Genomic DNA, 14,944 nt, shown 5'->3' on the forward strand with positions numbered 1-14,944 from the left:
AAAAGAATGGATTATGCAGTAACTTTTGTCATTTTAGGATCCTGCCATTCTTCTTTGTTTCATGGAGGATGATTTAAAGGTAAACATGATTGAAAAATTCACAATGCTACAACATTGAAATGAAAAGTGAGAGAGAGAAAAACGGAAAATAAAATAAAATAAAGCAACAAAAGTTACCATGTCATACAAAATCGATTTCAAGAAACACAAACAGAATGTTGAAAATAAAAAACAATGCTACAAAAACATATAGTACCTCTTTTCTACTCCTCGCTCAAGAAGACAGAGGTAGGGACTCCTGGTGATGGCGGGTTGGATTTCAAAACAGCGGCATGGTTCCCGGCACGCGCAACAGCATCAGCATCCGCTGCAGACAAGACCTCTACGCGTTCAAGCCCCAACTGCCGCTGAATCAGTTCAAGATTCTCCCTCAGAACCTCAATCTCGCCAAAGGGTAGCTTCAGATCCAACGCGTGGACACCAACAGCCTTCACTTCATCCTTCTTGAACCTCAAGAACGGCATACACAGCTTCTGTATTTGCTTGAAATTTCCCGACTGGCCAACTTCACTCTTCTGCAACTCAGCTAAGATCTCTTGGTCGGGTGCAAAGTTGCCGGTTGCAGCATCATATTTCCTCTGGAGTATGTTCAAGCACTCCTCCTTCCACCCGTCATACTGCTCGTTTACAAATAGCAAGCAGACTGTGGGCTTATTCTGGACAGCCGGCGCACTAGCTTTACCCTTCTTTGAACCAGAAGCCTGCTTCTGCATAAGCTTCCTCATGGAGACAATGGAATCCTGCAAATATTTGTTGGCTTTCTTTAGGGTGAGATCAGGTGCATCGGCCTTAGGCCACCCAGCTTTCACCACATATCCATCCTTCTTCAGAAGCTCCTTCCAGACGTATTCAGCATAATGTGGGCAAATTGGGGCGATAAGGCGTGTCTGGACATCCATAAATCGCCATAATAAGTCACGGTTCATTCCTCCTGCCCCACAAGAAAGCCTATACTCATCCCTCGCTGCCTGAAGATCGTAGAAGCCAGTCTTCAGAGCTTCCCGGAACAAGCACTCATTGTAGTTCTTATCCGTCACCTGGGCTGCTATGTTTATCTCATTAGCAAAGACATGATCAGCATACACAGCAGGCAGGCCACTTCTCAGGGATGACTCTGCAGCAATGACTTCCTCCATCCACGCAATCTCTTTTGTCAGACGCAGAATTGCAGCATTTGCTGTCTCAAAAACAAAATTAGCATCATCCATTCCATCACCTGCATCTGCAAGTGAAAATCTCGTGGCATCAGCTGAAAACTCTTCAATAGCTTCACGAACTGTCCTGAAGTTTCCGGTCGACTTTGACATTTTCTCAGCGTTCAACATAATGTGACCGTTGCATCTGAACCCCTTAGGCCAATGATGCTTGGGCATGATTGCAGTGTGATTATAAATACAAAAGGTCAAATGATTCTGAATCAGATCCTTCCCTGAAACTCTAAGATCAAAAGGATACCAGTACTCGAATTCTTGCTTCATCTTATTAAGAAGAGCTGAAGAAAGATCTGAGGATTTAGGATAGGGACCGCTAAGAAACACGAAATCCCACACCTCATCAGTCAGCTGCTCTGGCTTCACTAAAGACCGGTTGCCTCCATACATATCGCCTCCCTGCAGAATATGAGCTACCGTGTAATATGCCATGTAAAGAGTTGAATCAGACAGAGACTCCACCAGGAAGTCCTCATCCCAAGGGATACGAGTTCCAAGCCCAAAATTTCGTGAGCAAGCCCATTGAGTCAGCCAGCTCAAGGTGTGCTCAAAGGCGTGGCGTGCCTCCTCTGAGTATAGATTCATCCCAGCCAAGCATTCCTCTGCAGCCTTCTTCCATTCTTCTTCTCCATATGTGATGTACCACTGATCAGTCAACGCAACAACACACTCATCCCCGGATCTTGACATGACTTTCTTTTCAGGCTCGCTGTAAACCACAGCTTGCCCCAGCTCTAGAAGCTTCGCCCTAATCAAACTTTTAGCCTCCTGAACTTTCATTCCAGCATACTCTCCAGCAATCATGGTTCCCTCATAGAACCCTCCCTTGTAGATTATTTTCTTGGCCTCATCGAGCTTCTCTCTCTCGTTCTGGCTTTTTATCTTTTTCTCAATGCATATCTTCTCAGCAGACTTGTCACCAAAATCAGGATGGTGGATGATGGGTATGATCTCAAACGGCACAACCCACTCATCCTTCACACCATATTTGGCTCTGAATGCCGGCTTTGCCTTCAAATCATGGAGAGCCATGTAATCGTCAGGAGAATCACTCGGAACACTGGTGACGATTCCGGTACCCTTGTCCGTAAGCACTGATAACATGGGTAGAGTGTATATAACATCATTATAAGCCAACGGGGATCTCAGAGGCAAGCCGATAAGATCCTGGCCAGTCAACTCGACCAAGGAAGTAGGTTTCTCAGGAACACGAGACAGCTTCTGGTAAGCTAAATTTAGAGCTGCTCTCTCTGTCAAAATAAACACATCAGTGTCATTAATCTCATAGGCCCCATACTTTCCATCTGGTAACACCCAACAATTTGTTTGCCCATACATTGTCTCTGGTCTCAAAGTTGCAGCCGCAAGGTACACCTTCTTCCCCTCCAGAACACTCATCTTAGGTGGAAAAGGTGAAACAACCTCCATCTTTATGAGAGTATACTCCTGCGGGATAACACCTTCCCCAGAAGCTCGATCGTGATCAGCACAGGGCTGACCATCCAATGGTGAATATATAGTATATCTCAAGTCCTTCACAATCTTACCCCTTTCTTTCAACTTCCTCATCTGCCATCTAACAAAAGAATCAAAATATGGATTTATATCCGTAGTGATAAATGTGCGCCTCCAATCACATCCCAACCCAAAAGCCTTCAAATCATCTATAGCCAGAGGGGGGAAAAAGGTCAGCCAATGATATGAGTTTGTGAACTTGGCTATCTCCTCATCAGTCAGACCATAGCTCTGCATAATCTCCCATTGGTACTTCACAACACCAGTCTTAGCAACAGTCTTTGATTTCTTACCCTTAAACTTACCACCTGCTTGATTTTGCCCTCCTTCATTCTCACCCTCGGGCTTTGCCTCTGGCACAGCAACTTCCTCATCTTTGACAACTGGAAACGCAGGTGGGTATCCGAACTTCTCAATCTCCCTATCGAGCTTATCGGCAGAAGCCTTAATCGGCATCCCAGTACAATGGAAACCAAACGGCAACAGCACATTAGCACCCCTCAATCTATGATAGGCTGCAGCAAATTCAAGCTTCGAAAGGGAAAATACATGCCCCAAGTGGAGATGCCCATTCATGTAAGGGAATGGAAAGTTGCCATAGAACTTCTCCCCGGCTTTGGGTGGGGAGTCCTTCGCGTCAGCACGAAACACATCACCCTCGGACCACCATTTCTGGACCTGTGACTCGATCTCCAACAGACGGTCCCTTCGAGCAAAGCTTTTTCCAGTTTCTTCCGACATATCCTTTCCGGCTACCACACAAAAACTGCAATTCAAGGCCGTAATGAGAAATTCAACCCAAGATATTTGATCTGGTTAACAAAAATGCAAAGACCAAATACTAATCATCTCAGTGGAAAATGACAAGGGCATCAACTTTCACATGTAAATACTAGCAAACCAATACATAACGCCCCCAAACAAGATAAGATCAAGTCAAACCACATCAAACCAGCAACAAATTTACACCGATTTTAACACCAAAATCGACACACTACGATTAGAATTGCAAAATTTAACCCAATTTCAATCGAAACATAAAAATCAACACCGCAGCATTGTAAAGAAAAGAAGACAAACCTCGAATTTCTAGGAATGAAGTGAGAAATTGGAAAATAAACAGAAAAGAGGGATTTGGAGGGACGAAGAGCAACTCGTATCAAATGAGACGCCACTGCTGTTGATTGACGGCAGAAGATAAAAGGCAGCGGCAGATTTGAGTATAGGGTTTTGGAAGCTCGAAATTATTTATTACGTATTATTGATTGATAGAATAATAGAATTGATTGGTGATATACTGTGGAATTTGTTTATATTTTGCGTTGTCATAAAGTAAATACTAGTTGCTTATCCCATAACAATAAAAAAATTTATCATTTTAGGATGTCCCATAAAAATTTAACAATATTATAATCATATTTTCTTTCTATCTCTCGTACTTTACCAATTGTATATTAATTTTTATGTCATCTCAAATATTCATATTTTTATGGAACGAAGGGAGTATATCAATTACATATCAATTGAACATGTTGAGCGTGAATCGAGTTAAAATGCGCACGCTTTCATCAAGTAATAGTACTTTCCAAATGACTCATAAGTATGCATAGAATTTGAATGTAACATATTCCCCGATCTATAAAAAATAGTCTCATTTATGGACGACAAGGATTTTAATGAGAAATTAGTAGAGTAAGAGAAAGGAAGTGAAAAAATGGGTAATGTAAAAGAGATAGGGAGAAAACGTAGGTAAAGTATTAGAGCATCCACAACCGTGCTCTTGCCAGCGGCACGGTTGTGGGCCCGGGTGGTACTATTCATGCCTGCTCTCTGGCAAGAGCACAACACCCACAACTGTGCTCTTCCGCAAGGACGAGCACAATTAATTTAAAATTCAATTAAACAATAACATTTCCAAAATATTAAAATTCATTTAAAAACCACAATAAATATTACAAATGACAAATAAAATTAAATATTACATAATTAAAATCCTAAAAATGAAAAATTACATAATTAAAATCCTAAAAATTAAAAATTACATAATTAAAATCCTAAAAATTAAAAAAACCACTACTCGTTGCCGAATTTCGCCCACATGTGGTTGATTAGGTCTTCTTGTAGTTGATTGTGGATTCGAGTATCGCGCATTGTGTGTCTTGTCTCGATCCTCTAGCCAACCGTCGTATGCTCGCCTCGGCGTGGGGGAGACCTCGCTGTTGAGCTTCCGGCTTCGTCCTCGTCGTAGAAGCTAGCCGCCCTCGGCCCTTCGTCGGCTATAATCATGTTGTGTAATATAATACACGTGAACATGATGTCAGCGATATTATTCACGTACCACAGCCGAGCCAGGGCCTTCACAATGTTGAATCGAGCTTGAAGGACCCCGAAGGCTCTTTCGACGTCCTTCCGCGCTGACTCTTGACGCTGCGAAAAAAGAACCCGTCTCGGGTCGTGCCGGTTGTGGAGCGTCTTCACGAACGTCGACCACCTTGGGTAGATACCATCGGCGAGATAGTAACCCATGCGGTATGTATTTCCGTTGATGGTAAAGTCGATCGCCGGTGCTACACCATTCATCACATCATTGAAGAGTGGTGAAGAATAGAGCACGTTCAAGTCGTTGTTGGATCCGGCAACGCCGAAATATGCATGCCAAATCCATAGGCGATAGTCGGCGACCGCTTCAAGGATAAGTGTTGGGCCGCCGCCTTTGTGACCGCTTAAGTGTTGCCCCCTCCAAGCAGTCGGGCAATTCTTCCACCTCCAATGCATGCAGTCAATGCTGCCAAGCATTCCGGGAAAGCCATGGACTGATTCGTGAAGACGAAGCAACCGTTGGCAATCATCGGTGGTGGGTGCTCGAAGGAATTCATCCCCAAAAGCAGAACGAACGCCCTCGCAAAAATTCTTTAAACAAAGGATTCCAGTGGACTCACCGATATGCAAATACTCGTCGAAGATGTCGGCCGTTTGCCCAGTAGCGAGTTGTCGGATGGCACACGTACACTTCTGCAACGCCGTGATACTTTGCCGGCCGGCTGCATCTACACCTGTTTGAAAGTATTCAACACATGCGGACAATGTGTTGACAATTCGCATGAACAAGCGCTTTGACATGCGAAAACGGCGCCTGAAGTAATCTGCCGGAAACCGCGGATGGTCGGCAAAGTAGTCGGCAACGAGCCTTTCGTGGGCTCCCTCCCGGTCACGATGGATGTAGCGGCGATTTGATCTAGTGCGTTGAGGAGGATGAGCGGGGGTATTCGCCGCGACATATGCTTCGTAAGCGGCACGATGTTGTTCGTAGTATTCTTGTTCTTCGCGCTCCGCTTCCGCCATGAGATGAGTGAAATCCATTTGATGTTTTGAGTGAAGGTTGAATGTGTTGATAGTTTGTATAAGAATTATGAATGAGAGATGAATGAGAGATGAATTGATGTGATAAATGAGTGATGAATGTGTGTATTTATAGATGATTTTGGAAAAAAAATAAAAATCAAAATCAAAAAAATTCAGAAAAAACGGGAAAAAAACGGCCATATTTTTGGGATTTGGAAAATATTTTATTTTTATTTTTTAGCATTATTTATAATTAAATATCGATTTTTTTTTTAAAAAAAGTTTGAATGCAACGGCTACGCCGTTGCCCAATCCCGTGCCGCCATGTGTGCGTCCGCTGGCACGGACGTGCTCGATACATCGAGCAGCGCCGTGCCAGCGGCGCGAGCGCAGCGGCGGCGACCCTTCTCCTTGCCGCTGGCACGGACGGCGGTGACATCGACCTCGCTCCGGCCGCTCACCGCCGACCGCTCTTCCTGGAGGTAATACCCCTGGAACTTGCTAATTTCTTCGTTGGCTCGGTAGATGGCGTTGCGCTCGATTGTCCCCTCCGACCGGTTTTCATTGTACCGGCTACAAATGCGTCACCAAAAGTGATCGCCGGATTGGTTCGTGCGGTCGTGCCAACCTCCGGATCTTTGGAGATTTACAAATACGCCTTGAACAATTGCTCCATCTCCGCCGGCGAGTACGGTGTGCGGACACCGCGAGTAGGAGGAGTCAGAGTTTGGGAGGGGGCGGTCGACCTAGCTCTAAGCTCAGGTGTCCACCCGTATCGCCCTTCGGGGGCATCTTGGTCATTTATTGGGTATGACTGGTAGCCACCCGGAACGCCCGAACTTTGGGTTTGAGGAGGGGCAGAATATTCCATTTCCGGACTAGGAAACGGTTGTGCACCGAACCAATCGGGGTTCCAACCTTGGGAGCCCGGAGGGTGATCGCTTTGGCCGGACATTGTTATGTTGTATGTGTGGAAGAAAGATTGAGAATGGAGATGAGAGAATGTAGATGAGAATGGAAATGAGAGAATGTAGATGAGAATTGTGTAGTGTGGTGAAAATTTTAGGGTGTGAAAGTGTGGGTATTTATAGATGAAAATGTGTATTTTTCAGGGGAAAAAAATAAAAAAATAAAAAGTGGTAGAAAACGGTAAAAAAACGGATATATTTTTTTGGTAAGTGGAAAAATATTTTTTTATTTTTAATCAATTTTTTAAATTAAAAAATTTTTAAAAAAATCAAAGGCAATGACTATGCCGTTGCCCAATCGCAGCAAGCCACGTCACCTGCTCGCTGGCACGGACGTGCTCGATGCATCGAGCAGCGTCGTGCCAGCTGCGGACGAGCTCTTCCGTGCCGCTGGCACAGACGGACGGACGTCGTCCGTCCACCGTTGCAGATGCTCTTAGGTGTTTTAGAAGAAACAATACATGTAATTAACAATATTAATTTTAATTAAAAATAAATATACAAAAATAACATTAAAAATGTTAAATAGTAATTAATTCTATTTTAAATAGTACTCTCTCCGTCCACAAAAATTAGGACATATTGTGAATGACACGAGTTTTAATGTGAAATTGGTAAAGTATGAGAGAAGAAGTGTTAGTGGAATGTGGGGTCCATATTATTAGTAAGAGAGAAGTTGTTGACAACTTTCCCTTTTTAAATGTGCTCTATTTTTCGTGGATGACAAAAAATGAGAAATGTGCTCTATTTTTTGTGGGCGGAGGGAGTATTTATTGTGGTACTTATAAAATAAGATATAATATAGATCATTAAAATAAATAGTATTTTAGAATAAATAAAACAAATATGTAAAACTTTTTTAACTACGTACTAATTTAAAAACAATATATAATACTCCCTCCGTCCCCAAAGAATATGCACTTTGGATTCAACACATGTTTTAATGTATAATTAGTAAAGTAAAAGAGAGATAGAGAGAAAAAAGTAATTAAAGTATTGTTATTGGAGAATGGGTCCGGTCCCACTTCATTAGAGAGAAAATAGTTTCTAAAATTAGAAAGTGCATGTTCTTGTGGGACGGACTAAAAATGAAATAGTGGATATTCTTATGGGACGGAGTGGGTAATAGTTTACATTACATTCATAAAGTAGTTTATTTTGACAATAAGATGCAACATGAAATAATAAAAAGTTGCCATTAAAAATTGTACAATGGATGGATGTTTAATGTTTTAGTTTACTTGCTACAGTAATATTTAATATTTAGTCACTACTGAATCTTATTTGATTTATAATGAAAAAAAATGTATATTCCTATTTATGTTCCAAGGAGGTGACCGTAGTATTTTTCAACGTGATTCAATGGCGTTTACTCGTTTAGGCTCTAGGGATGGTCGGGAGGGGGTGCCCTTCTAAATCCGCCACGTACTGTCATGTTTGATGCCCTGTTATATCTGTACACCCAGTGATAGATGTTACATTTTTAATCATATATTTAAGACAAAAATTCCAATTTTAGTAATAAAATGTTGTTCTACAGTTTGACAAGGACAGTCATATTATGTCTCAGCTCGAGACACTAATTATAAGATCGAGTACTAATTTTGGGGAAAAAAACAGAAAAAACACCAAACTTCGATTACAGCCATACACTAGGCTCACAAGTTTATTATTTCAAATCACATAATATAATTCGGAAATATAAAATTACAGTAGTTGTAATAAGTAAAGAATGCAGATATATTGGATTAAAATGACAGACGCAACATATATGTATTGTTTGTCTATCTTAGTTATAGTTGGACCAGAACTGGGCCTGGAGGTAATCGATGATGTTCTTCTCAACTTGGAATGCCTTAGCCAACACATCCGGGTTGATTTTAGGGTCCGACCCGAACACCGCATTGGCAACGGTTATGGTACCCGGGTTCTGGCTGCCGAAGCTGGCAAATGCAACGGCGTTAGTCTTTCCGACATTGAACTGGAAGTGGATGAGACCTTGTGGGAAGACGAACACATCTCCCGGGTACAAATACTTGGTGAAGAGCTTGTTCTTCTGGGCGGGATCGGCCGGGTTGGATGTGACGAAGCCCACGTAGAGAGTGCCTTCCACCAAGAGGAAGGCCTCAGTGGCACGTGGGTGGGTGTGGGGTGGGTTGATTCCATAAGGGGCAAAGTCGAGGCGAGCCATGGAAACGCCGAGAGTGTTGAGGCCTTCAAGCTGGTTGACATTGACCGGAGTCACAAATGACCCGAGCTGATTGGATGTGTTTCCGGCCTTGTTTAGGCCCTGGAAAAGGAAATCATCCGCGACCACCATGTTCGGGTTCTTGCAAAACTTCCCATTCACAAAAACTACATTCAAACAAGCAAACAAACAAACCATTAGTATGTATATATTTCCTCATTTATAACTTAAGTGTGACATTATAGATAATAATGTATAGTAGAATAAGGTTTTAATGAAGGGGTTTACCAGCATTTTTGGCATCAGGAACAGCAACGCAGAAATCCTGAAGTTGGGATGGATCAGATGCATATGCAATCGAAGCCAACCAAAAAACAAGAAATATGGAGCACAATCCAAAACTCATCTTCATTTTAATTTGCTGATTAACTATATATATATATGATGTTACTTGTAATTCTCTTCTTTTATCTGTGATGGAAACTTAGAATGATAAGTACTCCTTTTTATAGAAGTGAAAAACAACTAGCTAGCTATCTTCAATTCTCATCATTTTAAAAATGAAATTGAAATTTTCTTAATTGAAACTGTCAAAACACGTTTTAACATTTAACTTGTTAGTATTATCTTCCTATTATTTCATCAGACCTAATCCCATCAGCGGCGGCCAACTTATTTTATATATATTTTTTATATTTGATTGATCATATGAAGACTCCTTCAATCTTCAATCAACTAACTATTCAAATGTTCCTATTTAATTAGTACTATTATAGATCCTTCGAAGAGAAATGGATGTTTAAATTGATACAAGGAAACATTTTGTACACGTTTGACAGTTTCAATTCAGCAAGAATATAATGAATCTCTACCAAGTAAAGTTTATTAAATCTAATTAAACCGTATTAGGTAATTAATTTGGTTACTAAGACAAAGTTGAATTTGTCTATTTCACTGTATGCATAGAAAATGTTGTGACGATGTCAAAATTTTATGTTGTGTTCGACCAAGTTGATATAATGTGCCCAATAATATCCAAAATGGATCTAATTAACATATAATTGGCTGATCTAATTAATTTTACTGAAAATTTCTTGACTTTATTTTCTTAGAACTTCAATCCAATATTATCTTATAATTATATATAAGCTCAACCAATTGTAGTACTTAATTTGCTCCCTGTTACAAATAATGCTAGAGAGACAACATGCAACTAGCTAGAAGAGAAGAGAAGAAGAGAAAATCTAAAGCAATTTTCTAGCAACAGTTATGGCTTCGAAAATGTAGTTTAGCCGTCGAATATGTTAGTAGTTGATTGATGGAATTGAAGAAGTCCAATATGATATATAAATTGTTTAGGTACATGATGAAATAAGAGAAAGCTGATAAGATTAATTAAAATAAGTTTGAAAATTGATGAATTTTCTCCTATATAGAGGAGTGCTTCTCATGCTAAGTTTTTCATCAAAGCAATAATACTAAAAATGAAGATTGGTTTGTGCGCCATTAATTGTTCTTGTTTCATCAATGGCTTTGATTGCATATGCATCAGATCCAAGCCAACTTCAGGACTTCTGTGTTGCTGTTCCTGATTCCAAAAATGCTGGTAAATTTCTTCAATAAATACATTATCTACTTACTATAATTCCATGTATTGATGTATATAATACACTAATGGTTTGTTTGTTCGAATGTAGTTTTTGTGAATGGAAAGTTTTGCAAGAACCCGAACATGATGGTCGCGGATGATTTCCTTTTCCAGGGCATAAACAAGGCCGGAAACACATCCAATCAGCTCGGATTACCTTTAGACTCAGTTTTGGTATAAACAATAACTAAAATTTGTGCCTAATATCTTATATAAACACATCCACAATGGTTATAGCTCAGCAATAGCCCAGCCATAGCCCAGTCACAAACTTCTCCTGCCACATCATCAATACTAAAAATCCTCCTGCCACATCAGAAATAGCCCAGCCATAGCCTAGCCATATCATAAATAGCCCAGCCACATCACTAATAACACAATATACAGAATTTAATTTACGAGACATATACAAGAAACATTAATAATACTATTTTAATTTTTAAAAAAAAGTACAATAAATTTAAAAAAGTACAAAAATTTTTAAAAAGTACATTAATAAAAAAAATTACATTCATAATCGAAAAAGTACATTGCTTAAAAAAAAATCACACGTCGGCTCCCTCGCCTTCGTCGTCGCCGTCGCCGTCGCCGTCGCCACCGCCGCCTCCGTCGCCACTGTCACCGCCGCCTCCGCTGCCGCCTCCACGCAGATCGTCATTCATGCTCTCGAGCAATGTGAAGAGAAATCTCTTCTCCTGGGGGTCCGTCGCCGCTCGCCATTCGGCTAACGTCTTCACCATCATCTAGCGCGTTTGTTGACGCGCGAAGTACTTGAGATCCTCTGTAGACTGGCGGTCAAAGGGGGATGCCGACTGGACCTCCTGGGAACCCCCGGCGACCCCCCTCGCCTCCCGTTGCGCCCGTTTTTGCCCAGCGGGGCGAGATCGGCGGCCGAACGAACGAGGGTTGGGGAGCACCTGGTCCGTCTCGGGGAGGTCGTGGGAACCACCGCTGCTGCCGCTGTAATCCCCAGTATAGTTCAATCGTTGCTTCTTCGGCCAGCTAGCGTCGACACCTACTCAGAATTTCTCGGAGTCGTTCAGCACAAGATAACAGTTCCAGTAGGTGAAGTCCTTATACAACCCGGGCTGGGGGAAGACTTTCTCCGCTATCCTCCTGCAGTCGTCCTCCGTTTGGCCACTACTCTGCATGCGGAGGGTGTTGGCGTACAAACCCGAAAATCGAGAGACGGCAGCCCTGATTCGGTTCCACGCCTTCCGGCAATCCTCCCCGTTGTGTGGCCTCCGCTCCGGGCAAAATAGCTGGTAGGCTGCTGCTACCTTGCCCCACACGTTGACGATCCTCTGGTTATTAGAAACAAGAGGATCGTCGCAAACACTCACCCACGCCTTTGACAGCGCAACATTCTCCTCGTCCGTCCACCTTCTCCGTACCGTGGGGTCATCCCCACCCGGCTGCGACGACTCCCCGACCTTCTTTCCTTTGCCATTCTTCTTTGGGGAGCCAGTACCCTGCAGTGCTCCCCCCGTTTGAACGGGAGTTTCCGGAACTCCGAGACTATCAAACCCCAAATCCAATAACGCAAAATCATCAAAATCGCTCGGCGTGAACTGCGCATCCGTTGGGGTCGATGTGTGCGACGAAGCAGTCAAAAAATCAAAACTGGGGCGATAGACGTCCCCCCGCGTCACCTGCGTCGCCGGTACGCCCCCCGGCGTCCCCTGCGTCGCCGGTACGCCCCCCGGCGTCCCCTGCGTCGCCGAACTCCCCCGGGTATCATCTGCATATTGGGTGCCCACCCCGGCATCATCTGCATATTGGGTGCCCAACCCCGCATCGCCGGGAACCCCCCCGGCGGACTCCCTCCGGTCGGCATCCCGGGTAGCATCTGCTGCCACGGGTACATGTTGTAGTACCCGGGCATCTGATTCCATCCGCCTCCAACGGGGATTGTGGGAGTTTGAAAACCGCTCGTCCCTGAACTAGGCTCGTTGTTCAGATCCATTTCTCGGTGTTGATCTTGTACAGAAATTAAGATAGAGAGAGTACTCGTTAATACAAGTGGTGCGAATGAAAATGAAGTGCAAATCGCGTATATATAGTGTTTCGAAAATTAAAAAAAAAATCCGCTGGGCTATGCGCTGGGCGATCCGGGCGCTGCAATGGAGCCGAGCGGATCGCCCAGCGCATAGCCCAGCGGTTTTCGACCGCCTAGCGCTAGGCGAAATTGATTTCCGAAAAACCGCTCGGCGGTTTTTGGATTCTCCAATGGTTCGCCTAGCGACCGCCTAGCACCGACGCTCGGCTAGGTGGTGCGCTAGCCGCCATTGTGGATGCTCTAAGTGTTTTTTGTTTCCATAATATGCTTCTCATCGTTTTTATTGGAATAAAATATAAAATGAATAATGACTGCATGACGGTTGGAATCGGTCAATCCACAGCCACACATACGTTAGGTCAAATAAAAAAAATCAAAAGTCAAAACAACAGTTACTATAATAAAAAAAGAAAACGGAAATGAAATCGAAATACAAAAATTTTGTGGCACTCTGGAATTGGCCGATTCACTCCCTCACAATGGACGATCTATTTTGATGTGCTGTGTGCATCTAATATTAGTGTGGTTAATGTGAGAATTAGGTAGATTAATAAGCTATGATTAAAATAGAGATGTATTTTTTTTAAGTGAGATATTTCCCAACTCTCTTTTCTTATGCAATTTTCTTTTATTTCCACATTTCACACCAAAAAAAATGTCATCACATAGCACGAAGAATAGAAACGTGATTATTCAGCTTTTAATAAAAGGAAACATGTTTATGTTGCTACGGTGCGTACGTGGACACGTTTCATATCCTTTTTCTTTCAAAATTGTTGCCCAACCAAACACGATTTCTTGAATGCACAACACCTATTGACTTTAGTTTAAGGACCAACGACGACTTTTGCCGTCCACAAATAATGTTAGGCGAAGGGGGACCATTATTGGAATAGCATATTTGAGTTTCCATTCTTGCATAATCTATTTTTTTCATTAACTTCATAGGTTATAAATTTATAGTAGTATTTTCTATTTACCAATCTTTGTAGGGTATATGGGTTAGTTTTCATTATTTATTTTAAATATTCCTGCTTTTTCCCGATATCCCGAGGGCTTATATTTAAATATTTAAAGTCTCTCGGCGTTGCAGAAGTGTACGTGTGCCATCCGACAACTCGCTACTGGGCAAACGACCTACCTCTTCGACGAGTATTTGCATGTCGGTGAGTCCACTGGAATCATTTGTCTTAAAAAATTTTTGCGAGGGCGTTCATACAACTTTCGGTGATGAATTCCTTCGGGCACCCACCACCGATGATTGCCAACGGTTGCTTCGTCTTCACGAATCAGACCATGGCTTTCCCGGTATGCTTGGCAGCATTGACTGCATGCATTGGAGGTGGAAGAATTGCCCGACTGCTTGGAGGGGACAACACTTAAGCGGCCACAAAGGCGGCGGCCCAACACTTATCCTTGAAGCGGTCGCCAACTACCGCCTATGGATTTGACATGCATATTTCGGTGTTGCCGGATCCAACAACGACTTGAACGTGCTCTATTCTTCACCCCTCTTCAATGATGTGTTGAATGGTGTAGCACCGGCGATCGACTTCACCGTCAACGGAAATGTATAGCACATGGGTTACTATCTCGCTGATGGTATCTACCCAAGGTGGTCGACTTTCGTGAAGACGCTCAGCAACCCGCAAGACCCAAGACGGGTTCATTTTGCGCAACGTCAAGAGTCCGCGCGGAAAGACGTCGAAAGAGCCTTTGGGGTCCTTAAAGCCCGATTCAACATTGTGAATGCCCTGTCTCGGCTGTGGTACGTTAAAAAATATCGCCGACATCATGTACACGTGTATTATCTTACACAACATGATTATAGCCGACGAAGGACCGAGGGCGGCTAGCTTTTACGACGAGGATGAAGCCGGAAGCTCAAGCGCGAGGTCTCCCCCACGCCGAGGTGTGCATACGACGGTGGGTGAGAGTATCGAAACAAGGCAC

The 14,944-nt window shown here is 42.9% G+C and overlaps 2 protein-coding genes and 1 pseudogene across 2 annotated transcripts; all 3 read right to left on the reverse strand.

Annotated features, from left to right (window-relative positions):
- Positions 1 to 14,944, reverse strand: part of LOC121760852 — a 30,048-nt pseudogene that overhangs the window by 7,325 nt on the left and 7,779 nt on the right.
- On the reverse strand, positions 141 to 4,051 carry LOC121761951 (leucine--tRNA ligase, cytoplasmic-like). The gene is made up of 2 exons (XM_042157664.1): positions 3,867 to 4,051; positions 141 to 3,552 (listed from the first exon to the last, which is right to left on the reverse strand). Exon 2 carries the CDS (start codon positions 3,525 to 3,527, stop codon positions 264 to 266), a length of 3,264 nt encoding a protein of 1,087 aa, XP_042013598.1. The 5' UTR covers positions 3,528 to 3,552; positions 3,867 to 4,051; the 3' UTR covers positions 141 to 263.
- On the reverse strand, positions 8,675 to 9,740 carry LOC121761955 (germin-like protein subfamily 1 member 13). The gene is made up of 2 exons (XM_042157669.1): positions 9,573 to 9,740; positions 8,675 to 9,451 (listed from the first exon to the last, which is right to left on the reverse strand). The coding sequence occupies exons 1-2, from the start codon at positions 9,694 to 9,696 to the stop codon at positions 8,886 to 8,888; spliced, it is 690 nt and encodes a 229-aa protein (XP_042013603.1). The 5' UTR covers positions 9,697 to 9,740; the 3' UTR covers positions 8,675 to 8,885.

This window comes from Salvia splendens, chromosome 13 (genome assembly GCF_004379255.2).
Source record: "Salvia splendens isolate huo1 chromosome 13, SspV2, whole genome shotgun sequence".
NCBI classification, from domain to species: domain Eukaryota; kingdom Viridiplantae; phylum Streptophyta; class Magnoliopsida; order Lamiales; family Lamiaceae; genus Salvia; species Salvia splendens.

Bases quoted from the DNA above. Each gene is read 5' to 3' on its own strand.
- LOC121761951 (XM_042157664.1), bottom strand. From the start codon at position 3,527: ATGTCGGAAGAAACTGGAAAAAGCTTTGCTCGAAGGGACCGTCTGTTG.
- LOC121761955 (XM_042157669.1), bottom strand. From the start codon at position 9,696: ATGAAGATGAGTTTTGGATTGTGCTCCATATTTCTTGTTTTTTGGTTG. The intron at 9,452-9,572 runs GTAAACCCCTTC...GTTTGAATGTAG, and splicing joins TCCTGATGCCAAAAATGCTG to TTTTTGTGAATGGGAAGTTT.